Raw genomic sequence first — 27,304 nt, 5'->3', positions numbered from 1 at the left:
AAATGGTACCACTCAGCAGCAGCTGCCCTTGTGATGCCAATAATATTTATCATGCCCAGGTTTTTCCCCAGCAGAAAGGCTGCGGGATGGTGCTTACTGAGCAGCAGACAGATTGCTCAGTTCACCAGGATCTGCACCCATGCTTTGCCAATGCTCCTTGGTCTGTGATCAATAATGCGGTGGCCTGTTTTTATTCCAAAACACTGTGGTTGTGGGTCTGTGTTCACCGCAAGACCTTTCCTTAATAAGCCCCGGGCCTGCAACCACTCGGAGACATGTGTACCAGACTGATATACCTGGCTAACGTTTGGGATTCTCTTGTATGTTTTTTACAGTGTTCAGGTGGCTGGAAAGACCAGGTAATGGCAACTCACCAACATTTTTGTAAGGCTCTGAGAAATGGATGAGGGTAGAGGGCAGGTGCCCAGGGGGAAAGCTGTCTGTCCCACCCCCCACCCCATGACACTACAGTTAGAGAAAAAGTACCTGAAAGACGAGCAAACAGTGTTGCTAAAGATGCAGTATATGATAGGGTTGATGGCACTGTTCAAAGCCGGGAGGTTTTGTATGATCGCTGCTGCATAGAAGCGTTCTTTGGTCTCGGGGAGGACGCTGAAGTTGTCCAGGATATCAAAGATAAAGTAAGGACTCCAGCAGAGCACAAATGCTGCAAGAAATCAAGGAAGGCTTTGAAATTTATTCTGGTTGTTTAACAGGATAAGTAGCCCTGGGAGATCTGAGCCACATCAGCTTGGCAACCATTGCAAATATCCTGCTTTCCTCAGTAAAAAAAGAGGGGTGGGGTGGGATTGCTATCCCACCTTGAGAAACTGATCTCAACTTTTGCAGCAGAATTCTGTGCAGAATTAGATGTGGCAGAACCAATGGGTTCGATTCTTAACTCTGCATAGGATCGGGGCATTTGTGGGTGACGTTTTAAGGAGTGTAACTGCCTCTTTCAGGAGATGGCGATGCATAAACAAATTACTTTGCTTTCTACGCTTAAAACCTCAAAGGAATTCTAGCATCTAGTTACAGACTCGGTGGAAGGGAAAAAAAAGAACTTGGCACAATCCAAGTATAGCAAATTCCACAAGGCTCTTCTGCCAAGGTGCCGGGATGCTCAGATATAGGAGCTTCCTTGGCGCATCCCACCTGCTGAGACCCTTTCAGAGGAAAATGTGCACCAACAATACTGTTATAGCAATTTAGCAATTAGAAACCAGACCGATTGAGACAAATGGCTTCCTACAGCAGCAGCAGTATAATCATGTTAGACAAACAGCCAATTAGATCATCATCAAATGTCAGGGAGCTCCCTTTAAATGCCTCCTCTGAGTTCATAACACACATTAGCATACATTTCCACTTCTGTGTCAGGGCTTCTTCAGTGTCACTTTTGATGGACTTTGTGGCAAATGGATGGTCAAGTTTAAATAAGGGGAAAGGAAATGAATGAGTTTGGGTGGAAGCGATCATTCTTTCTGTGCATCTGGGGATGGGCAGGTAAAAGGAAAAAGAGAGAGGGGCAGAATGCACAGCTACTGCAATACGCTTATTGGCAGGACCGATGAGTCTGTATTTTCTATCCCAACACACAAAGGCACCAAAGATCAAGGAAGGAACCCAATGGTTCCCTTCTGTTAAATGATAAATCTTCTGTTAGCGAATGAGTCACAAGGCTTGCTGGATCTGTGGGTACTTTTTGTATTTTGAAAACAGCTAGTAGGCATGGGGCGGAGTGTGTGTGGAATGGCTGCCATAAGGGCTAGGGTCAGTCATGAAATGTTGCTGAGCATCATCCTGTGGCTGAGGCAGTGTTTCCTAATGGGCACTCTCTGAAAACACAAAGGTGGTTGCTTCTAGGTTCTTCTGAAGCACCCAATGATCCAGTGAGTTGAAGGAAAGCCAGTATTGGCTCCTCACTTTGGGGGAAGAAGGAAGTGTACATCAGGAAACACACTGGCAAGCACCATGTTGCACATGAGCACACCTTAGGGATCATGGTGTTAGAGGAAGGGGTTGTTCTTCCCATAGAAGATTCCTCACAGTGAATAGAAAGTGTCTTCTTCTAACAAGATTCCTCCCTTCATGGAAAGAGACCACTGGATCCATCCATGGCCTTGGGGTGATCTGAAGGAACATGCTTTTCATTGCATGAAACAGGGCACCATTACTAGTCAAATGCTGATACGGAGAATGGATGGAGAGACAGGCCAGCTGAAATACATTCACCCACATCAAACCATACTCTGTTATGCTGGAATTTTTTATACAGAAGCCAAAAGACTTGGATTTGAAATGGGTTTATACCTCACTGTTTCCAATTTAGCGACCTGATTCCTATGCATGTTTTCTTGGAAGTAGGTCCCACAAGTTTCTGTAGATGCTACTTCCTTGAGCCCATTTTTGGAAAAAGGATGGGTTTAAAAAAATGTTTTAAATAATACCAAAATTGCTGAGGATTTTAGCCTAAGGCTATGACTATACAAAGGTTCTAGGATGGATCCCAACTAAATTTCCCATCAGCAGAATAGAAATTTCTCGTCTTTTCCCTCCCACTGGAGGTCCCCTAATCTTTACATAATGCCACTCCTGGAGGACGGTGGTGGTGGTGGTGGAGGGGAATCTGCGAGAGGAGCATAATGGCCAGTTTAGTTTGGATCCAACCATTTGTATGGATTGCTTTCAAACGAATAAGTAATTAACTACTGTAGCAAAAAAAACCCCTCACAATTGTAAAAAAGAGTGAAGGATTTTAATTAAGATAAGTTCATTTAACTACTGAATATACAGTCATCTGTTTGTTTTGAGAAATGACAGTGATACAGAGCCTGAATACAGAGGCATATGGTTTGTTTTCTTAAATCCGATTAGCATTACAGTAGATAACTCCAACTAAAATCTCATTTAACCAACTATTAATTTACCAGTTTACATAAGTAAATTCAACGAACACTTTCCAAATTAAGTAAGCTAATGTACAGGAGACTGTTGGTTTAATAAGGCTTCCCCTGTATATTGGCAACTTGCTGAGAAGGATTTATACAATATGGAAATGGAACTGTAAAACACCCATCACTTTTGCTGCTCCAAAGTGGAGATATATGAATACTGTCAATTTTCTGGGTGTCTCCCCCCATATGTTATTATGAGTCCTTGCCTATTTTTGTTGCTGGTGTTGTTTTTTAATGCAGTTTTTACATTACGAATCACCTCTATGCTATGTACCTTTTATAGGATGCAGAAATAATTTAAAATCTAAGTGCTCCTAGATCTCATCTCTCTCAACAACAGTGTTCCGAGCATAGCTCAACTCATTGATGTCAAGATAGGAGGAGGCATTCATGTGGGTATGCTCAATCCAAGCACCATAACACTATATACTGATAATTTTTCAATCAAGAAACTTTGCACATCATTAAAAAGTCAATAGATGGGGTAAATAGAAGCAGAGGAATCTGTGCATTTGGCATGTCCAAGAGGCTAATTTAATAGGAAGTAGCTGCTCAGTGTGGAGTTCACATGAAGACAAGAAGATGCTCAAACATCTGCTGCTTTGGCTTGCATCCTGTTTGCAGGTTGCGAACGGAGACAGGATTTTTCTGACGACTGGCTCACTGACTCATCCATCTGTTTGTAGGTGTTTGGCAGGATTTTTTCCCCTGCTGCACAGAATACACAGCTATTATTATTATTATTACAGGACAATTATAGTAGAAAGGATTGATGGTGTCAGCAAGCAAAGAACCTAAGAGCACGGGGCCCAGGAGGGATGTTCTCATTGTTGCAGAAGTGGGCATCCGCAGTGTGTGGGAAGGGCTCCTCCACAGCACACCAGGCTAAACACAGGATCTCCGTGATGCTACCTCTCAATTGTGAGTCAGTAGAAGCACCTCTTCACCTTGTGCATTCATGCCTCTTTGACTTGTAAGTGCAGAAAGACACTCACACAGAGGGAAGCCTGAACAACAGATGGGGAGGAGGGGGGACACAAAATAGTTCCTGAATTTTACTTCTTTAGACTCCAGGTGGGGGACTGTGTTGAATGCATCTCTCTCTGTATATATTTTCAAAACTGTACACTAGTCTTCTGAATTTGAATGGGACTTTCAATAATGGTGCCTGACAACTGTGCCAGCATTCAGGAGCCCTCCATGAAGTCAATAAAAAGGAAAACCTACCGCAGGCCGCCTGAATAACAGGCCAATCTATAATGAAGCCCAATCTTCACAGATGTTTCGCTAGCCACTGTCACTTACCGAGAATTATGACCACGCTGTACTTGATGGCTTTGATTTTAGCCTTTGATATGAGGCCCCGGTGGGCGTAGCTCGCACAGAATTTCCCATCTGCAAATAGGAGAGAAATAAAAATTTACATGTGTGTGTCTAAATGGCCATCAAGTCTCAGCCAATTTAGGGTGACCCCAGTGTGGCGGAACATGCTCCTGTCATCCTGTAAGATCAGGGCCCCCGCGGGACTTTTTATCATTCCACAGGGCCTGTCAAACGGAGCTGTTCCACCAGGCCTTTGGCTGAGGAGGCGGTCATCCAGAAAAAGAGAAGATGTTGAAATACGCCATCTATGAAATACCGCGTTGAACATCTAGAGCCCTTTAGTTAATAACTTGTAAATAATGTTTTTGCACTGTTGGGATTTTAAACGGTTTTAAATATGTTTTATATTGGCGTTTGCCTCCATGTAAGCCGCCCTGAGCCCGCATTGCGGGGAGGGCGGGGTATAAATTGACTAAAATAAATAAATAAATAAATAAAAGATCGCCCCCCTGCTGAAAACAACATCTGTGTTCAGCCTGGATTAAACAAATCTTAGAGCTCAGTGGCACCAGTATTGATGTAGTTGGTTTTTAAATGCTGTTTTAAGATTTTAACTGATTATTTATTATTGTGTTATGTAGCCAAATGGCCCAACAGTGCTGTGATCCGCCCTGAGCCCGTTCCAGGAGGATGGTGGAATATAAGCTTGGGAAATAAATAAATATAAATAACAAGAAGCTCTTGCACCCAACCTGTGCAGTTGTCAGGTCCCCAATACATATGGATATAATGTCTGAAAAGGGCTCATAAATTAATCCGATGTAGCCACAAAGATACATTTGTCATTTTCCTGGTTTCTCAGATAATTGCTGTACTTTTCTGTTTTAATCTTAACCAGAATTTATTTGATTAAAAGCTGTTTCTGTCATGGGATACATTTAATTTTAGAAGCAATGGTCTACATTTATTTCTGCTTTAGACAATCTACTTTAGACAATGGAGGCCAGTTGGTGTAACTCAGTGAAAACTCAGTCCCGTTGCAAATGTGGTCAGAGCAAATGGGATAATTATGTTGGGCTTCACTTTGATCATCCATTTTCTCTTATTATTTCCTGAAAAGATAAATGAGATCCAACCTAGTAAACACATTTGATCATATTGTCAGTGCTTCTCTGGTCTCATGTAGACTAGAGCGAAATGACCTCGATGATAGTTATACTCTGCTGCCTTCCAGTGCTATGAGTTTTAATGCCTGAAGGAGTGCCTTGGTATTGGGGAAAGAATAACTATTGTAAAGAGGATCAAGTCAGCTTTCAAACCTGTGAATATTCCTCCCTGGGCCCCGTCCTTAACACTTTTTATGTCCCTGCAGCTTGCAGTTCCAATATACAAAATACAAAACCCCATTAACTCCCCTAAGAGAATGCCTGCAGCTTAAATTACATTTAAAGTCCTAGCAAATAGCTTTATGGCAGACCCGAATCCAACCCTTCTTTAGGTGCATCAGAGTGCTTCTGTGCTCCCAGAGGAATTTAAGCCGTTGAATCACAAATGACTTTTGAAACTTCTCTTTAGTCTTAAAAGTGATTTGCTATGCAACTCCAGGAATTGTTACTTGGGAAGCACAAGTCCAAAACTCCCTTAGGTGTTTGGGAATATGCATTTCTTAGGATTGTAGAAGCTGATTGTATACAACAGAGAAGCTTGACCCTCCATCAGCTGAGAACATGGATTTTTAATTATAGGCCAGATAAGCAGGTCTGTCTCAGAGTAATTGGAAAGCCTTCCCAATTAATGATTTCCACTGGAATGCAGATTTATGCATTTGGGCTCCACCAAGTGAAGGGGAGGTCTAGCAAGAGGGCTTTCATGCTATCTTAGAATGATGACACAACAGCTTCCCAAGGACCAGAAATATTGGGAAATGTAACTCCCAGAGTTCCTGAGTTCTTACCAAGGATGGCAGGAACACTTCATACTATATTTTCCAGTGCTCTTAGTGCCCAGGGCACTGTTGCGAGCATCCTGAGCACTGGCAACCCTGGGAAATATAGTTCTCGGAGCTTGAAGTCCCTCTCCTCAGTAAGGACTTGGGAGCCCTGGGAACTACTTTTTCTGAGGCTCCAGGAGTACAGATGGCTCTAGAGTATCTGGAAGACTTTCCATGGGTGAGGGCTGCTTGCTCTTTTTATCATCACATAAGTTTTGAAGGAAAGGAAGGAGTGGTGAGGTGAAGCTGGTGCTCACAGAAGGGTTGGCAGGATTGGTGGGGTGGTGCTCAGCTCCCTCCCGAGGATGTCATGATGGGACAAAACTTGAAAACAGGTTCAAAAATAAAATAATTTCTAATTTGGTCTGTATGTGTGTGTGTGTGTGTATAAATTACTTAACCCAAGCCCATTCTGAATCAAAGTAAATCCTGTATAAAGCTTCGAAAAGATGGTGGATGTAACTTGGGATATTGCCAAGTTTGTATTTGTTTTTCTGAATTAGCTGACCGTCCCTTCGGTTTTGAGCAAGTAACAACTGCATAAAAGCATCAGATATACTTAAATATATAATTTTTGGTTGGTTGGCAAAATTTTACTGCGGGGTGGCCAAACCTGCTCAATATAAGAGCCACATAGAATAAACATCAGATGTTTGAGAGCCACAAGACATGAACAAATATTACACAAATATTTTTAATTGATAAATATACGAATTTGCTATTTATTAACATTAAATGAGACTGCCAAAAATAAAAACAAAAGGGGTAAAAACAGATATTGATAGATATTTATTTGTCCAATGATATTTGTTTGCTAATGATATTTATTTGTCTGAGAGAGAGAAAGAGAGAGAGAGGAAGGAAGGAAGGAAGGAAGGAAGGAAGGAAGGAAGGAAGGAAGGAAGGAAGGAAGGAAGACAAAGCAAATAGATGGGGGAGGTAAGGAAGAAAGGAAAGAAGAAAAGGTGAAAGAGAAAAAGAGAAAGGTGGAAAGAAAGCAAATAGATGGGGAGGAAGGGAGAGAGGGAGAAAGAGAGAGAGAGAGAGAGAGAAAAAACAAAGAAAGCAAATAGATGAGGAGGAAGGGAATGATGGAAAGAAAGCAACTTTAACTTTAAATGTGTCTTCCAAGCCCCCCCCTCCTTGTCAGCTGGCTTGGCTTAGAGAAAGGATTTAAAGAGACAAATGCCTTCTCCAAGCCAGCTTGGGGGGGGGGAGGCTTTGAGAATGCATTTAAAGTTAAAGTTGCTTTCTTTCTCTGCTCCCTCTCCCATCTCAAGCCCACCAATCATGGAGGCCTGCCTCCCATTTGCTTCCCCAGCCCCCCTGCCGGGAGCCACACAATATGTGTGTGTGAAAGAGCTGCATGTGGCTCCCGATCCACAGTTTGGCCACCCCTGCTTTACTGTAAAGTAGAGCTCTGCATATTCCATACTGGAATACTAGATGAGGCATATAGGCAAGACCGTGATCACAAGACAAAATTCCTTATAAAGGGTGTGTTGATCCATGGATGGCTCTTTGACCAAACCACCCAAGCAACAGTGAGGAGGGTGCCAGCACACTGCAGAGGCTTGGCTTGCTCCCTTGCACTGGTGGGGTGGGAGGTGATGGGCCTTGCCTCCTCGACCCATGCAGCTCCCAGCTGAGACCTTACTAATTCCGGCACAGGGGAAAGCTGAGGGGCTACCTTGCTGGGGGCTGACAAAATACTTTGAAGCAGAACTGCATAAATCCAAATGAAAACTCAGCTTCTTTCATCCTGAACCTTACCCAATAGTAGTCCCATTCTAATCGTCAAAAGTGGAGAAATCTAAACCCACGCGTGGGGCACTGGGACAGAGCTTACTATCCCTATCACCATCCTTTGCACATTCACTGAAAGACTTGCACAGAAACCTGCATGTGTACAACTGTACAAAGACAGGCTCTCTATGTATGAGTGGACTTTTTCTAACAATTCCAAGATTCCCAGTTGTCCAGCCATTGTACACATGTAAGCAGAATTTCTGCTGAATGAATAGAGGCTCATTCCAACACCTTGCAATAGTTTCAGCCTTCCCAGCTTCTGAAGGTCAAAAAAGGATCACAACTTGGTCTTCAAATCACTTACCAGAACAGTTAGATACAATCACAGCATGAGCTCTGCTCTTAGTCCATATTGTTCGAATCACAATGAAGTAAATAACACTACAAGTGGGGGAGAGAACAAACAATTTGAAATAGTTTTAGATGGGATAAACCTAAGAGCTGTAACTATAACACCCACAGCTTGCCAGGACAATTACAGTAGCTTTTAACAACTGTTATCTTTTGCATGCAGACACCGTTGAAGTTGATATCACATACATTTTGATTTAAGCTATGTAGTAGCACAATTTTTTTAACCGGAAAACTTCCTGATCTTTTTTCACAATATCTGCAGCACAGGAGGTTGGAAGGAGGATGGAATCCAAACAAAAAGGTTCTCCTATCTACATCAGTCTACATCATATCCTTCCCCATCCACTCATAATTAAACACCATACATTAAAATGTAAATATTCCAGGTAGGAGGAATGGTGCATAGAGGACCAGTGTTGTGGAGGCAACCTTTTGTTTTGCATAAAACTCATAAGAGAGATCGGTCTATGAAGAACAGCTGCTTGAAAGAGCCAACTAGTCTCATGTTCTTGCATTTGATTGTACAATGGCCACCTTTAAAGGCACGGATAGTTTAATAGAAATGGCACAGAAAATGTTGACAAATGGAAATTTGTCATGAGCACAGTTTCTATCAGAAAAATGATTTTCATTGAAGCATTTTAAGATCAGTGATGGCAGTTAGCAAATACTTGGGGGCTTAGACAAAAAATGGATGCTTTCAGACATGAAAGTTACCAGATCTCTGTTGAGAAGCAAGTCTTCGTTATTCTTTGAATCCGTGCAACCTCACCACAGACTATTCAACAAAAGGCCCCAGAACACCAATTTAATTAAAAAAGGTAAAAATGCAGCACATCAGGCTTCTTGGTTACCTGTTGTCATCAATCAATATTGCACCCAATGGTCTTTAAAATTGCACATCTGGTGACTTGCTATTCAGAATAATAATTCATTGTTGCCCGTTTCAATATAATGAGACACAGCTCATTTTTTTCTCTCCACTCACTATGGTGGAGTCCATCAACACTGATGTTCTGGACTGCAGACGAGAAGTATTTCAGACACACAAATGTAGCTTATGAATAGCAAATCTTCTGTTGCGGTACCAAATTAAGTGAATAGCAAAGGAGTTAGGCAAGGTTTCTCATCTAATAGTTCTAGGACATTCCCCCCCCCTCTATATTTGTGTTCTTGAGAACATCCCTTGGGTTCCAGAGGAAATGAGAAGAAGGGTTAAAACTTTGACCATCCATGATTCCCTATAGCTCACAACAGATGGGAATTTGGGTTATTGGCTTTGAGAATTCTAAGGTGATACTGGACCCATTATCTTCTGAGCATGGCCTACTGCAAGCACTGGCATGTCCTAAATATGGGTTTGAGAAGACAGGAGTCACTGGAAAAGAAAATAAAGCTAGGGAAACCGGAAGGCAACAAAAAAAAAAAAAAAGGGGGGGAAGACCCAAAATGAGAGAAATCGATTCAATAAAGGAAGCCATGGCTCTCCGTTTGCCAAACCTGATTACAGGATTACCATAGGTCGGAAGCAACTTGATGGCACTTGACACACAGACACACCGGTCGTTTGCTTAAACAGGTAACCCTTGGGGAAAGGGAATCGTAGTGCCGACATTCACAAAATTTAGCTCAAATTGGGGGAGCATTATACCAATTGTTTTTAACTAAAAATTAAATCAAATTTAATTTTAAAAATTATTGCCTTGAGAAAATATCTGAGTATCGTTGTAATGAATCTCATTGTTTCATACCCTCTCGCAGGGGTCATTTCGTAGAAAAAGAGCTAGGGGAACTCATTAGCATAACTCATTAGCATATGCCACACACCCTTACATCACCGGAAGTGTGTCATAAGGCCACACCCCCTGACATCACCAGAAGTGTGTCATAAGGCCACACACCCCGTCCCCAACGGTTCTGGTCGGCAGGCAGGGGTGGGGAGAGGCAGGGAGGAAGCAACTTACCCTCCCTCCCTCTTCTCCTGCCTCCTCCTGGCTGAATGAGGGCCGGAAGCGGGGTGGCCGGAAGCAGGGGGCGGGGCTTCTTCATGTGCCCCCCATACCTCACCCGGGGGAACTGCGATCCCCCGCGATCCCCCCGAAGTGACCTCTGCCCTCTCTCCTTTCCCTGCCTCATCCCCTTCTCAGCCTTTCACCAACCTATCTTTATTCTATTTACTGCAATGAATCTCATTGGTTCATGGATTCCATGGATCCATTATGGTTTTCCCTGTTTTTAAAATTGAACTTCCCTGCTTTCTACAGGTTTACATTCATTGATAAAGCTCCCCAGTCACAGTATTCTGCTTGGCTTTTGACTCACAGCCAGCATCCATTCAGCTAGTCTCTTTCTTGGGAAGAGGGAAATAAAGGTACTCCAGTCTTGTTCAGGCTAACCATTCTCATAAGCAGAGTGATGGCAGTGGTTACTGTCTATCCTGGGGGTTCAAGGAGGGACAAGAGTAAGGTACCAAAAGGGGTGAGAGAGCAGAGGTCCCTCAGCCATCCCTTGGTCTGTCTCCTTACCCCAGTCAGCTATGCTACAATCACGGATCGTAAGAACATAAGAACTTAAGAGATGCCAATGTTGGATCAGGCCAAAGGCCCATCTAGTCCAACACTCTGTATCACACAGTGGCCAGAAATACCAGTGCCATCAGGAGGTCCACCAGTGGGGCCAGGAATCACAATGCAAGGGACTTAGTATGCATTTTTATTTATACTGACTCATAATAAAGTTTTGCCAGAACATAGTCTACATCTAGGGTGCTTCAAATACATAAAGAAATACAGAGCGCAATCCAGACCAAATGAAGCACATTAAAACCCTATTGGTTTGGGTGGAAGAATTAAGTAAGCAAGATCAAGGAGTTGCCAAGCGCTGGACTTTGGCTGGATTGTTATCCACATTTCATAGAACTACAGGGTCAAAAAGTTGGAAGGGGTCTTACAAGCCATCCCATCTAGCCTCTTGCTGAGTGCAAGAATACAAAGCTAGAGCTTTCCTGGCATCTTCTTCTGCTTGAAGCCCTCCAGCGGTGGAGAGCCCGCCCATTCCCTGGTTCCATCGCCAAATTAAGTTTCATCTTAATAAATATGGTGGCATAGCTGCAGCTGTGGTTTCAATAACCAAAAAAAAAAGCTGTTGTGATTGGAAATGCAGAGCTGCCTGCCAACACAACATCTGACAGCCCATTAAAATTTTGTTGACCACCACATGTTTGCCAAGATGAGCTTTACTGTTTTTTGGGTACCTGTTTCTTCTGGTCCTGGGCATATGTGGGGCCTTAAGGAAGCAGTTGCCCATTGGTCAGTTGCGGAGGAAAGTCCTGGGGGAGTCACCAAATAGACGGAAGAAAAACTTCTTTTCACTTCCAGGAGCCGTGGAATGCTTTGAATAAAAGGTGCACCCAGCTACACATTTTGCTCATTCAGTACCCTGGACAGCAGTTTATTTGCATAATATCCAGCAAAGAGAACCTAGGATGGAAAACCGACCCTTTGCTTGCTCCCTTGAGATAGCACAATACCAAGATGTTTTCAGGACAAGTGCTCAAGCTTCATTTAAAAACTATTTGCAGCAACTTAGTCCAAGTAAAAACAAAAATGTTTATTTGGATACAAAAAAAGGGGGGGTGAGATATGGTAGAATAGGTGCAAACCTAACTGGGAGTTCCAAAAGGACTCAGGATAAAATCTGCTAAGGAAATGAAAACAAAAATACATCAGCCAGCTGGATAAATTACCCAGCAAGCTAAAATACCTAATGCTGGTGCTGTCTACTGAGGCTACGTCTCTGTCCCTGACTTGAACCCAACTGCACAATACAAGATGAGATAAAGAAGAACTGCTTTGGGGAGGGGGGCTGTCCTTGAAAACCTGGCATCCTGCCATCCTCTTGGTTTAATTCCAGTGGGAAACTGGGAGTGGGCTCTTCCCCTCACCTGGTTATGTGGGACGTTCGTGGCAAATCAAGAGACATGGGGGAAACCATTCATGGACCATTCTGCTAGCCTGTTGTGCACCACCAGAACTGCCAGATCTTGGGGTGTCTCTCTCCCCTTTCCCTGGATGATCTTCCTCCCTATGGAGCCTTCCTGCCAGCTAGTAATACCCTGGGATTTTTTTGGCAACACAGTTTATCTGTTTCATTGTAGGTGCAGAAGAGTTTTTTAGAGAGAGGTGACAAGCCAGACACCAGAGCATCTAACGTATACTTCCAGTTCCATCTGTGACCTGTCTTTTGCCTGACACGTCTAGCTTTGACCCCCCCCTGCAGCTGAGTCATTTTACACTTCATCTTCCCTTGCTGAACATTAAACTCATCTAATGGAGGATGTGTATGAGCTCAAGATCAAGGAGGGAAAAATAGATGGAGATCACATCTAAACAATGGACAGGCATGTAGCCGTGCACACAGTCAGTTTATTGTTTATTTTAATAAGTAAAAGCAGACAAAGGTTGACTGGGTTGGGAAGAATGTGCAGGATTCTGAGATTATTGACAAAATGGTCATTTAGATTTCTAAAACACAATAATATTTGCTTTACAAGGTACTACTTCACCGGTAACTAAACAAAAAGTTGAGTTCACCAGCAGAGAATAATGAACCTAGTGCAGACTGCAGCAGCTCCTTGCAGAATTGGAGCTATGCACACAAAAATCAACCTGTGGGGACATGCACCATAACATCACACAAAATCAATGCTCCTTCTTGGGTCAGCTTCAACCACAGTTCAACCTTCTCATTTACAGAAGCCTTCTTATACCTGGTGTAGTCAAGATTTTAAGGAGTGGCAGCTGGAGAAGAAGGAATGGAAGGCAATCACAAGGAGGAAAGAGCACTAAGTGAAAAAAATGAATAGCAGAAGAGATTGTGTGTGCCTTGATGTTTTGGGGTGCATGGAAAATGTGGCCACACTGAACATAACAACCATGCTTGCTACAGGAACAGCAAACACTTAAATGGAATGACAGGTGTACATTCTTAAACACCATGTGCACAGAACAGGAAGCCGCAGTTGCATCAGGGCTCCCAGGCACAAGCACACAGTTATTCCCGGAAGCACATCTGACATGCACATTTGCGTACAGCTTATAATACACAACGCAGTCCACCAATAAATATTTTGGCATTCCAGGTGCTTTACAGCTGCCCTGTACCTGCACAGTCTTGAGTTAATGACAAAAACAAGAGCAAAGCCTCTGCTGGACTGCCATACAAACTAACGGGGTAGTCACCAGCCTGTTTTGCACATTTGTGACAGTAAATACCAGCGCAATTTAGCTGTCCTGTTGCAAAACACAAATTCCATGTAAAGTGTGGAGCCACTTTTAGAAACTTGGCCGTCACTACCAAGGGGTTCTGCATCCCAACTCAGTCCGGTTGCTGTCATCTGAATCATCTCATGTTTTCTGCAATCTTTTTGAAAAAAACAATAAAAAAACAAAACCTGGTGGCATTATGACTAGCTTTGTGTGAACTTGTTTATCTACTCATGATGAGAGTCGTCTTCTCTGACCACTGATGGGACTCAGCTTTTCAAGATTTTGGGAATGCAATATTTTTTGAAAGTTCATTAAAGCAGTTTTTTTTCTCTGACCAGAGAATAATGACACAGCCATAACAGAGCTCTGTAAAACCCAAGACCGATTTGACCATTTTCAGCACTGAAGGTTTTATTTTCATTCAGTCAAACATCCTTAACTATTAATGCAACATACATTTTGGTGGTATTTACTGGGGCACACAGAATGAAAGGGGGAGAAAAGATGTAAATATTATGCTCCATCTGACTCATTAATATGTAAGCAATATATCCACATGAATAATTGCCTGTGTATTATTCATAGTAATAGACCGGCGATATAGCTGACTGCATGGTTACTCCCATACCCCTCCGATTTAGTGATCTATGTTGAGTGCGGGCGATACAGCTGACTGCATGGTTATATCCCTCCGATTTAGTGATCTATGTTGAGTGTGATGTGCTTCCTTCTGTGCAGGAATCTCTGGTGGCTTCCTCATTCATTTCAAAGAGGAGCTAAAACACACACATTCCTTGGCTTATGCAGATTGTACGGCTCCATGAGAATGAGCGGGGAATTTCCCAGTTATACGTGGATCCACGTCTGCCCCTGGATTGGAGTAACTGTGATTTATCAGCATAAAATGGATTCTTACCTGATAATAATCAGTGGGATAAAGTACACCAGGAAGGCCACTGTGGTCATGTATGGGATCCAGTAAGAGTCATCTGGCCAGACAGCCCAACACTGCACTTCCCCATTGGACAGCTGCCGTTTCCCAAATATGATCAGAGTCGGAATGGAAAACAGGAATGCGAGGCTCCAGGCAACCACAATGAGGACTTTCGCCTGCCTTTCTGTTCAAGAAGGAACAAGGTCCCATTAATACATGTAGGTAATCAATCAAAGTGCGTATTTTATTCCCTGTCCAGAGAATAATGATGCAGTAGTAAGAGAGCCCTGAGAGAAGGAGTGCGCCACAATGGTGCGATAATCATTGTTGGTTGCCTGCTGTGAAATGAGAACAATTTATTGAGCTCAATTTTGGGATTAAAATAATTATGGATGGATTTACTGCAGGTATTTTTTTTGTAAGTGATGAAGGATAATTGAGGGCCTGTATCAAACGCTGTGGTCCTAATGGGGCTCATGGTAATTTCAGAAGGGAGCTACTGTGATTTCAAACAAAGAAAAGTCACTGATGACTGAGATTCATTCCACTTCATTCAAGAGGAGGGCAACAGGCAGCCTAGAGAAGAATGACGTAGAAATGGATAGGAATCGTCTCTGGAAAAAGCTAGCTAGAAATATGTTGCAGCTTCATTTTGTTATGGAGGGGCCCATATCTCAGTGGTAGAGCATAACTAGGTTTTGCATGTGGAAGGTCTCTACTTCAACCTCCAGCATCACCAGTTAAAAATTCTCAGGTGGCGATAAAGCTGTTAACTGGGATGGGACCAGTGGGTGCATCCCCACAACTACAGCAATTGGACTGTATTCAACCACCTTTTCAGCTGTGAAAAAGGAAGCAAGGGTCTCCTTGGCCACCTAAGAGGACTATGCTGAGAATCAGTGGCCCTGCATGGACAAAAGCCACGAGGGACAGGGGGCCACTGAAAGGAGGGGAACGGGGCAAGATTGGGTGAGAAAGCTGGCAGGATTCAACCCAGGGTCTAAAGCTTGGCAGCCTGACCTGAAAAATGATCACTCTACAAATAGAAATGGTTGAATGTGTTTTAAAAAGTGTTTTTTTGTAATTTTTAAGTGGGGCAACCAATTTGTGGAGTGACTATTTTTTTCACATGAGGCTGCCAAGCTTTAGACACGTGTTTGTTTGTTTGTTTGACTTATATCCTACCCCACAAGTGGGCACACCATATAAATATAACAATTTAAAAGATTAAAACATAATACAGTAAAAATTAAAATTGGGCTCTATACATAAATCAGCAGATGGTGATAATCCAATTTAAATACTTTCAGAGACTTCAACCCCTGTACAGGCACTCAGATGTACTAGTTTTTGCAAGTGGACAAATTCCCACCGATTCATATCTAAGAATACTTGCGCATAGGAGGGTAAATAGAATGGGTGGGTAGGGTGCGGGGGGCAATCTCGTATGGTGTCTGCCTCCTTGACCAAAGACCTGGCGAAACAGCTCTGTTTTACAGGCCCTGCAGAATGGTAGTAAATCCTGCAGGGCCCTGATTTCACTCGCAAGAGCTCTGGCTGTGGCCAAGGCTAAGTGGACATCCCTCTCGCAAGGGTCCACCAGCAGGTAACTGATTTGAGGAGCACAAAGCTCTTTAGAGGACATAGGAGGAGCAACGGTCCTGCAGATATGATGGTCCCAGCCTGCAAAGGGCTTTAAAGGTCAATACCAAAACCTTGAACTTGATCCAATACTCAGCTGGAAGCCAATGCAGCTGGCAGAGCGTAGGCTGCATATATGCTTGTCCTGAGGTCCCAGTAAGGACACAGGTAGCTGCTTTTTGAACCAGCTGGAGTTTCCAGATCAGTCTCAGGGGGAGCCCTGCATAGAGCGAGTTACAGTAGTCCAGCCCGGAGGTGACCAATGCATGGATCACTGTGGCTAAGCCATGGGGGGGAGAGAGAAAGGGGGCCAATTGCCTGACCTGCCAAAGATGGTAAAAGGCTGATTTGGCAATGGTCGTGACCTGGGCCTCCGTTGAAAGTGAGGCGTCCATGGTCACACCCAGACTCCTCACTGATGACGCTGGTGATAATAGTGCCCCGTCAAGGGTGGGGAGCTGGATTCCCGGTTTCATCTCTCTGCGGTTCAGGCACAGGACCTCTGTCTTAGATGACTCCTCACTGTCGATGCTGGTGCTAACAGAGCCCTGTCAAGGGTGGGGAGCTGGATCCCCGGTTCCATCTCTCTGTGGTTCAGGCACAGGACCTCTGTCTTAGATGGATATAATTTCAGTTGACTCTGCTTCAACCAATCAGCCATGGCCTCCAAAGCCCTAGCCAAAACCTCTGGGGAGGTATCTGGGCAGCCATCCATCAACAGATATAGCTGGGTGACAACTCAGCCCAAACCAGTCTGGATATTTTTAATTAATGGAGCTGGGCTGGGGGAAAGAAAATGCTGTAAACAGCATAGAATGGGAAAGCAAGGAGTAGGAGTGGTTTAGTTCACATGCTCCGTTATGTGAAATAGAGTAAATATGAACAGGCAGACTTGTGGCGTTGGTGTTGGTGGTGGAAATTGCCATCAAGTCACGGCCAACTTATGGCAATGCTGTAGTTTTCAAGGCAAGAGACATTCAGAGGCTGTTTACCATTTCCTGCCTCTGTTGGTGGTCTCCCCTCCAAATACTAACCAGGGCCAAGCCTGCTTAGCTTTTGAGATCTTGCAGGTCCTCTCATTACTTTGTACAAATGGGTAGAATCCTGCCTGCCCATTTTTATCAACATGTAAAAGGGTCAAATAGCTACTTTTTAAAATGAAAGGTGAATGTTCAGACAGTGGACCTAGAATGGAGGAGGAGGAGGAGGAGGAGGAGGATTTATACCTTGCCCTTCACTTGGAGTCTCAGAATGGTTTCCAATCTCCTTCCCTTCCTCTCCCCACAACATACACACTGTGAGGTAGGTGGGGCTGAGAGAGCTCTGAGAGAGAACAGCTCTGAGAGAACTGTGACTGACCCAAGGTCACCCAGCTGGCTGCATGTAGAGGAGTGGGAAATCAAACCCAGTTCTCCAGATTAGAGTCCCTCACTCTTAACCACTATGCCAAACTGGCTCTTGGATTACCCTCCCCATGGCTATAGTTCTAATGCCAAGAAACATCTTGAGGCTTGGCACAATCCCATGCACAGAACCACTCACAAAGTGATTCGTCTGGTCCAGAGTACTTCATGAACTACTGATCCATTCCTTTAAGGCTATCTTCTCTGATTAAATGAATTTGGAAACTATTGCACGAGTGGAAGCTCCATGACCACCCTGAAGCTCCCACATCCCATTCATTAATCAATCCAGACACCCACTTGTGCCAAATACAGGGACAAGAAGATATCCTGTTTTGGAACAAGGTATTGAGTTGGGGGAGCTACGTGGCTGTAAGACTGCTTTTCTGTGTAGATGGAAATAATTTTGTATATGCAGGTTTTTGAAATATTCCCTCGCTTTGATCTCTACTGATGGAAAATGGTTTGTGACTTGATAACACCTAAGTCCAACCTTGTCAGTGAGGTTAATTTGTCCCCTAGCAGTGATATTTTTGTGAGGTTCTTTGCTGATAAAATATCTCCTATCCATTTCAGCTGGGAGGTCAACAGTTCGTTTTTGAAATATTCCCTCGCTTTGATCTCTACTGATGGAAAATGGTTTGTGACTTGATAACACCTAAGTCCAACCTTGTCAGTGAGGTTAATTTGTCCCCTAGCAGTGATATTTTTGTGAGGTTCTTTGCTGATAAAATATCTCCTATCCATTTCAGCTGGGAGGTCAACAGTTCTTCTGAAGTGTTAGAAGTTTGTCCTTTTGTAACAGATAGATTCAGATGGATCTTATCAATGGATACTGACAGGGTCCTTGGGAGTGCGAGAGCCACCATTGAATGCGCATCCTGGCTTCTAAAACTGTGCTGGGAAAAGGCCCTGGAGCCAATGGTTAAACTCACTAATGCTTCACTGACTGAGCGGGGCCCTCCGTAAGCTTTTGAAGGAAGCAGTTTTTAGACCGTTGAAAGGTTCACTGGCTAAGGCTGAGGTGAACAGTTATACGTCGGTCCCCAGTATTCCCTTTTCTGGGGAAGGTAATGGAGTGTGTAGTGGCAGAACAGCTGCAGGGGTTCTTAGATGACACATATGCCCTTGACCCATTTCAATCCAGATTCAGACCCATTTCAATCCAGATTCAGATTGGAACTGATACAGCTGGTGAACTGGTGAACGTTCATAACTGTATAGACGAAGGTCATCCCTGTTGATATTGTTAGATCCATCAGTACCATTGACCGCTCCACTGTTTAATACCACTGACCGCTTCACTGTTATCCATCAGCTGGAATATGCCGTTGGCGTGGTAGTTAAGAGTGGTGGACTCTGATCTGGAGAATTGGGTTTAATTCCCCACTCCTCCACTTGAAACCAGCTGGGTGACCTTGGGTCAGTCACAGTTCTCTCAGCCCCCAAATAAACCTAGCTCGCCACAAAAAGAGCTAGAGTTTCAGGCTGCCAAACAATCTTCGGATCTCCTGGCCCACACATCTGTTGTCCCCGCAGGAATGATCCTGTGAAGACGTCTGTGTCCCCCGCCAAATCACGGTAAGTGCTTGGGAAGCCTGCTATGAATGGATGTGAGGCACGTAGGGAGCAATTCTAAGCAAGTCAACTCAGATGTAAGTCCCACTGTATTTAATGGGGCTTACTTTCCCAGGAAAGTATTCTTAGGACTGCAACCATAACTTTTTAAAGGCTAAGAAAATAATCTCTCTGTTAGTTAAATGTCCAAAGGCACAGAGATGGGATGCTATCTTACTTTTTACTCTGCAGAGGGTGAGACGTTATGAATCCCAAGTTTGCACAGAATGCTAAGTCATGCATGCATCGGGGGTAATTAGTTGTTTCTGATTTCACACTTTTAGTCTTGCCAGTTGTTTATGGAATTCCTTTAAAATCCTCTATGCGCCCAGTGCCAAAGAGTGTACTGTAGGTAAGAATATGCCTCAAGGAAGAGACAAGGAAGGTCTTAGGGTGCAAGTCATGCATAGAATAGCAGTCCGCCTCCTCTGCTCATGAGTTGCCTTTGCATTCTGAAGCACTACATAAGCTATTGTTGGGGAACTTCTGCAGACTTAATCAGCTTGATCACTTCTGCCAGACTGAAAGGACTGAAAAGTCTAACTGGAAGTCATTGCCTGTGTGTGAGACTTCATTACACTACATCAAGCTCTTGGCTTGAATGATAAGATTGTAGCCAGCGAACTTATACTTTCGGGCTGTGAGAACAAGACCCTTATCAAAGAGCAGCAGCCAGTCGTAAATCTTGGTCTTTTTTGTTTGGTTTCTGAGATCTTTAACTGGGCAGCGAGAGAAACCCACTGGGTCGTGAAGTATTTCAGACTTGTTGCCTCTCATCAGAATATGTTACGTTTATTCCATGTTAGCATACTCCCATATACCGAGAAGCTAATGTAATTGAGACTCCTGATGATATAAATTCTGTGGGACAAATCTTACTTCCCTCCCACAAGCATCACTCCTATGGTCTGCCCTCTCTGTTGTCTTCTGAGTACCTCAGGCTGCGTTTTATCTTCAGGAGAACATTACATAGGTACTTTATTTTCACTGTCTTCCTGTTGTCTTCTGGGCACAACTCAAGGCTCTGATTTTGGCCTACAACCAGCTTGAGTCCTGAGTCTAACACCAATTGATTGTGATTTCCCAGATCAGTTCAGGGCCAAACTATGTGACAATTGTGTCACCAAGTCCACCACAGAGACACAGCACCAATTCAAAGCCGATTTTTTCACTTTAAAAATCACTTTGGGGGACTGCTAATAGCATGGACAATTATGTGGGGTGAGAACCAAAATGGCGGGTGGGGGGAGAAGGAGCCCCTCTTCCCTCATGCTGTGGTCCATGGCAGGACTGGGCCTGCACAGGGATTTTAAAAGTAAAACAAACTTTTAAACGGCTCAATGTCCCCTGGGCACATACAGGATGCAGTATCGTCTAGTTGGGCCTCAGAATCCTTTTAAAATAATTCTACCTCAGTCATTGGTGGCTTCCTTAAAACTGCCGCCTGAATTCCCGTACAATTTGGCAAAATTATATTCAATTAATAAATAACAGCAACAACAACAACATAATAATAGTAATAATGAGAGTCAGTGTGGTGTAGTGGTTAAGAGTGTCAGACTAGTATCTGGGAGACCCAGGTTCAAATCTCCACATGTGCCATGGAAGCTTACTGGGTGACCTTGGGCCAGTGATACTCTCTCAGCCTAACCTACCTCACAGGGTTGTTGTGATGGTAAAATGCAAGCAAGGAGTATGATGTAAGCCACTTTGGGTCCCCATTGGTTAAGCGTGTGGACTCTAATCTGGGAGAACTGGGTTTGATTCCCCCCTCCTCCACTTGCAGCTGCTGGATGACCTTTGGCAAGCCATAGTTTTGTCAGAGGTGTTCTTGAAAAAGAGCAGTTTCTGTCAGAGCTCTGTCAGCCCCACCTACCTCACAGGGTGTCTGTTGTGGGGAGGGGGAGGGAAAGGAGTTTGTAAACCACTCTGAGACTCCGAGTGAAGGGCGGGGTATAAATCCAATCTCTTATCTTCTTCTTCTAAATTATATAGATAACACCAACAACATAGTTAATAGCTCTTCTGAGAGAAATGTTCTAACCTAAAATAGCCTGGACGTGCCTGTTTTCTACATGCAGAAAGGTTTTTTTTTTAATGTGGGGGAGCATTGGCCAGTCATTCTCTCTCAGCCTAATCTACCTCACTGGGTTGTTGTGAAGATGATATGAAAGAGGGGAAACCACATATGTTGCTCTAAACTCCTCAGAGGGAGGCTGAGGTAAAAATGTACTAACTAAATAAAATGAATAAGCATTTAAAGTAGTGCTCCAACCCAGAATGTGAAGTGCTATGGTTCCAGAAAGCATCTACCATACTGTGTTATTAGATGTGTTCAGGGCTCTTCTTGTAGAAAAAGCCCAGCAGGAACTCATTCATAGGCGTAATCTTCGTGGGTCAGCCCCACCTACCTCACAGGGTGTCTGTTGTGGGGAGGGGGAGGGAAAGGAGTTTGTAAACCACTCTGAGACTCCGAGTGAAGGGCGGGGTATAAATCCAATCTCTTATCTTCTTCTTCTAAATTATATAGATAACACCAACAACATAGTTAATAGCTCTTCTGAGAGAAATGTTCTAACCTAAAATAGCCTGGACGTGCCTGTTTTCTACATGCAGAAAGGTTTTTTTTTTAATGTGGGGGAGCATTGGCCAGTCATTCTCTCTCAGCCTAATCTACCTCACTGGGTTGTTGTGAGGATGATATGAAAGAGGGGAAACCACATATGTTGCTCTAAACTCCTCAGAGGGAGTCTGAGGTAAAAATTTACTAAATAAATAAAATGAATAAGCATTTAAAGTAGTGTTCCAACCCAGAATGTGAAGTGGTACAGTTCCAGAAAGCATCTACCATACTCTGTTACTAGATGTGTTCCATCAGACTTGCATTTTACTGTTTACTTCCCTTATTTACTTTACTTATTCTCTATTTTCTTAAGTATATTTGAGCACTATGCAAAATTGCATAATCATTAATGGAATTTTTGCAAGTCAGAAAATAGTGTGATTTAGGTTCAGTGCCTAACTCATTAAATCTTTGAAGTCACTATTAATGTTTCAAAATGTCCATCAGGGTTGGGTTCTTTAAAGTTCTTTTTTTGTGGGGAGTGCTAGTTGCTTTCCCACACAAAAGAAAAGAAAAAAAATCTGGAATGCTTCTTGAAGCAAAATATCACCTGACATCTGCAGAACAATAGGAAGCAGAATAAAAAGAAGCTCGAAGGGTAGCATCGCAGCTATTTGAAAAACAGCGAGAGGGCCTGAACAGTGCCAGCGACCTGGAATAACTAAAATAGGGTTGTTCATTATTCATGAATAATGACTCTTTATTTAATAATGTAAATGACTATTTCATAGGAAAGTTATCTAGTGAAATTATGGTTTAAGGACAAAACAATTGCAACACAGTAGGGGGGAAAAGCCTCTTACCTCCCTGAAAGAACTTCATGGGATAGACTATGGCATGATATCTGTCTATGCTCAGTGAAACTAGGACGTAGGTTGAAGCATACAAAAGTACAACCTAAAGAAGAAGGGAAGAAGTAAGCTTAGTTGTTACAAGATATATGAACGACAACAGTGTGGTGTAGTGGGAAGAGTGTTGGACCAAGGTCTGAGAGGCACGGGTTCGAAGCCCAGCTCTGCCATGGAAGCTTGCCGGGTGACCTTGGGTCAGTCACTCACTCTCACCCTAATCTACCTCACAGGGTTGCTGTGAGGACAAAACCGAGGACAGGAGAATGATGTCAACTGCTTTGGGTCCACATTGGGGAGAAAGCCGGGGTATAAATGAAACAATTCTATGATTCTATATATTTGTCAGTGATGCTTTAGGCTGGTCCTGCATTGGGCAGGGGGTTGAACTAGATGGCCTGTATGGCCCCTTCCAACTCTATGATTCTATGAATTAAATACATTTGCCCTAATACTGCACGAAATGAAGAGCAAACACAGCAGTTTAAGCCAGTGTGATGTAGCGGGTGGAGTATCAGACAGGATCTCGGAGACCCAGGTTCAAACCCCCACTCGGCTATGAAAGCTTGCTGGGTGGCCTCGGGCCAGTTCATCTTTCTCCATCTTGTCTACCTCACAGAGTGGTGGTTGTGAGGGTAAAACGGAGGAGAGGAGAATGGTATTGTAAGCTGCTTTGGGTTCCCCCCCTGGGGAGAAAAGTGGGGCTTAAATATCCATATAAATAAATACACTTTCACTCACTGGAGCACACTCTGAAGCCATTCCCCCAACGAATCATGAAAAAAACATGTTCTTGAATCAGATATGAGAACTTCTGCGGGAGCGGTGCTGACAGAGCATCCGAAGGATGGCCACGCCAGCATGTGCTCAGGCTACAGCATGGCGACAGCGAATGCCACAGAACCCCAATACAACCTTAGCACAATGTTACAGCGGTCACAGACACCAGCATACATTGATTTATTTAATTTATAGGCCACCTCTCCGGAGACTGGCCCAAGGGGGCTCACAAAATACAAATAAGACAAATAATAAAAGTAACCGTGTCAGAATTCTCAATAAGAAAGCATCCCATTACAAAGCCAGGATAATATATTTTTTTTAAAGATTTATGCTTGGGGTAGGACTATGGTGAGGGTCACTGGAGGAGACACGGACTGGATTGTGGGGGGGGTCACTGAGGAGACCCAGATGGAAACATTTGCTGAGACTGCAGATCTCACTGGGGGACCCTGAGGGCTCATCTACATGAGACACTGGCAGTTCTGGGGGTGGGGGGGAGCTCCCAGTGGTGTTTTTTAATTCACATGCCTAGCACCCAATTTATACTGGTGCTCTATGGCAGTTGAAGGCTTTAAACTTTCCTACCCACTGCATTATCCTGACCTGAAATCACCCTGGGGAGTTATTTACTGGTAATAATAACTGCGGTGGCTCAAGTGGTTAAGACGCTGAACTGCAGACTGGAAGGTCGGTAGTTCAGCAGTTCGAGACCCGAGTGCTGCATGACAGAGTGAGCTCCCGTCTCTGGTCCCAGCTCCTGCCAACCTAGCAGTTCGAAAGCAAGAAATTGCAAGTAGATAAATAGGCACCACTTCGGTGGGAAGGTAACAGCGTTTCGTGTGCCTCGGCGTCTAGTCATGCCGGCCACATGACCACGGAATTGTCTTTGGACAGCGCTGGCTCTTCAACTTGGAAACAGAGATAAGCACCAAGTCCCTAGAGTCGGATTCGACTGGCTTTCGAGCAAGGGAAAACTTTACCTTTACTAATAATAATGAACGTACAGGTATGGAAGCAAATTGCAGCTCCCCGGGGTCATGTAGGCCTAACCATTGCTCTCTCTGCACCAAGGTCTTGATCTGAATCAGCCCTTCTCTGCAGATGTGATTTTTACAGTAGGGAAAACCTGGGAGCTCTGTTGATGGCACCCCCAGCGAGCCCTAAGTGAGTCATGCTTTCACAGGTCGCTTTCACACATGTCGGATAATGCATTTTCAACACCCTTTAGCAATCATTTGCAAGTGGATTTTCTGGGAAAGTGAATTCCTGGAAAATCCACTTGAAAATGACGACTGAGTGCCTTGAAAGTGCATTATCCAATGTGTGTGAAAGCAGCCAGTCTGAATAACCCACGAGATTCAAGAGAAAAGGAGATGTCCTCATGAGCCCTTTCTGGGCTGTTGGAAGAAAGGGCAACAAGAATGTAAATGGTTGGAAGACAATCCCAATCAAACTGAACATTGTTTGTTGAAAATACATCCCGTTGATTCCGTGAGACTGTATTATTGTTTTCTATTATACATTTTGACTTTTAAGAAGTGAAGGGTACTCAGCTCCAAAGACATATTTTACTAGTTCACTCTGTACACTATGAAAAATTATGACCAAAATGAGTCAAGAATGCATCTCAAGGGATGTGTAAGCACAATCAATCAATGAATGTGATTGAAGCACTCAGTGAAATTTTATCTTGTGGTGTGATTTTTTTTAAAGAAAAGTGACACTATATCAAGATGTCATTTTTTGTTAATGGCTCATTGCTATATCTTTTTCTCCCGAACCCCCATACAGTATGATTTCAGTTATTTCACAGTAAGCAAGGACTTACTAAAGGAATAAACACATCAAGAAACTATCCAAAGTTTATCAGATCTTGTACCTGCAAATACCGCACAATTCGGCAGACGAGATCAGGGGCCATGAAATCTCCAGTGAAGCGCCAAATTATATCAGTCATGATGTTTATGAGTCCTGTAAAACAATCTGTTAAAATATTTTAAAAAACCAATTAGAGTTACACAGATACAGCACGGTGCACAATCCCACTTCCAGTTTGGCGTAGTGGTTAGGAGCGTGGACTCTAATCTGGGAGGACTGAATTAGATTCCCCCTCCTCCACATGCAGCTGCTGGTGTGACCTTGGGTCAATCAGAAGTTCATTCAGAACTGTTCTCTCAAGAGCAGTTCTCAAAAGAGCTCTCTCAGGCCCCCCCACCTCACAGAGTGTCTGTTGTGGGGAGGGGAAGGGAAAGGAGATTGTAAACCGCTCTGAAGGGCGGAGTATAAATCCAATCTCCTCCTCTTCTTCTTCTTCTTCTTCCTGCCCTCCTGTCAAGCATACAAAACAGGAGGCCCTCGGCCGCCATGATTATTCCTGGAGAGGTTTAAGAGGTTTCTTGAGGCTCAGATTCTGAGGCCAGAGGCAGAGCTGGGATCGATCCATCACCTTTGTATCCCACCCTTCCTCCAAGGAGGCCCAGACAAAGGTGATGCATATCATTCTCCTTCCCTTCTCCTCATAACAACTCTCTGAGGTAAGTCAGGCTGAGAGTGTGTGGCTGGCCCAAGGTCACCTACACAGCTTCCATAGCAGAATGGGGATTTGAACCTGGGTCCTCCAAACCCCAGTCTGACACTCAAACTTTTGCACTGAATGTTTTCCAACCTCCCAGCACTGTGCCCTGCTGGAGCTTGACAGTGATTTCTAAAAGGATTATTGTCGTCTTCACCATGCCATTCCGGAGTCTTTTTATTTTATTCTCAGTGTCTCATACAGAAAGGGGTGTGTGTGTGGACCATGTCTGGAAAAATGGACTGGGGAAATAGGGGTGTTTAGACTGGAGGGGGAGAAAAAAGATGAAGGCTTTTGAACACGATGGGAATAGCTGCCTTTTAGCCTTGCATGCTTCAAGCTGAGTCTCTCTTAGAGCCCCGCTGGAATTCTGCTTCTGAGACAGAAACTAAGAGAAGAACAAGCAGCAGGACACTGAGAATTGAGGTTCTACAAAGGCTTTGACTGAAAGGGAGCAGGAGAGCCACGTTACAGCGCAGTGGACAAGGACAAGGGAGGGGTCTAGAACCCCCAGAGCTTAGTGTAAAAATATACACGTACAATGACGGCCCAGCTGACTAATTTTGGTTTTCAGAAAAAGCTCTTCTGGGAAGGGGAAATGTGGACTTGGACCTAGGGTTGCCAACTCTGTGCAGGGAAATTCCTGGAGATTTGGGGAGTGGAGCTTAGGCAGGGCAGGGTTTCGGGGAAGGGAGGGGCCTGGCAGTGTATAATGCCATAGAGTTCACCCTCCAAAGTGGCCATGTTTCTCCAGGGGAACTGATATCTGTGGTCTGGACATCCGTTGTGATTCCAGGAGCTCCAGGTTCCACCTGGGGGTTGGTCAGAAATGAAAAAATATATATACAGATGTGTGCTAGATGCCCGTAGAACAATATAATAACCAAAGAGACTATCTTAAAACCATAACATCATTTAGTGTCAGGTAATGAAAAAAACAACCACTTATTCCTTCACAGAAAAATTACAAAGGTCAATAACATTTCACATAGCAGTCTGCTCCAGACTAGGGTTGCCAAGTGGCACTTACCCTGCCGGCGGGGGACTCCCGATCATATTCTGGGGCATGCGTGCGCCGCATGCACGTCACAGGGAAGTGACGTCATGACGCCAGGCCCGCTGGGGACGGGGCCACGACCATACAAGGGAAAACCATAGAGTTTTTCCTTGTATGGCCGTGGCC

The 27,304-nt window shown here is 43.9% G+C and overlaps 1 protein-coding gene across 1 annotated transcript in view; it reads right to left on the bottom strand.

Moving 5' to 3' along the window:
• NPSR1 (neuropeptide S receptor 1) overlaps positions 1-27,304 on the bottom strand; it is a 111,052-nt gene that overhangs the window by 6,103 nt on the left and 77,645 nt on the right. Inside the window, exons 3-8 of the mRNA XM_015422533.1 lie at positions 25,429-25,532; positions 22,722-22,815; positions 14,617-14,818; positions 8,384-8,460; positions 4,263-4,352; positions 487-667 (exon numbers count right to left, since the gene is read on the bottom strand). Of these exons, the coding sequence (XP_015278019.1) occupies positions 487-667; positions 4,263-4,352; positions 8,384-8,460; positions 14,617-14,818; positions 22,722-22,815; positions 25,429-25,532 (748 nt within the window). The remainder of the gene's footprint in view (positions 1-486; positions 668-4,262; positions 4,353-8,383; positions 8,461-14,616; positions 14,819-22,721; positions 22,816-25,428; positions 25,533-27,304) is intronic.

This window comes from Gekko japonicus, unplaced genomic scaffold, assembly GCF_001447785.1.
Source record: "Gekko japonicus isolate JY-2015 unplaced genomic scaffold, Gekko_japonicus_V1.1 scaffold1355, whole genome shotgun sequence".
NCBI classification, from domain to species: Eukaryota; Metazoa; Chordata; class Lepidosauria; order Squamata; family Gekkonidae; genus Gekko; species Gekko japonicus.
The sequence above is the reverse complement of the archived record's forward strand: the minus strand, read 5'-3'. Positions and strand labels throughout refer to the sequence as shown.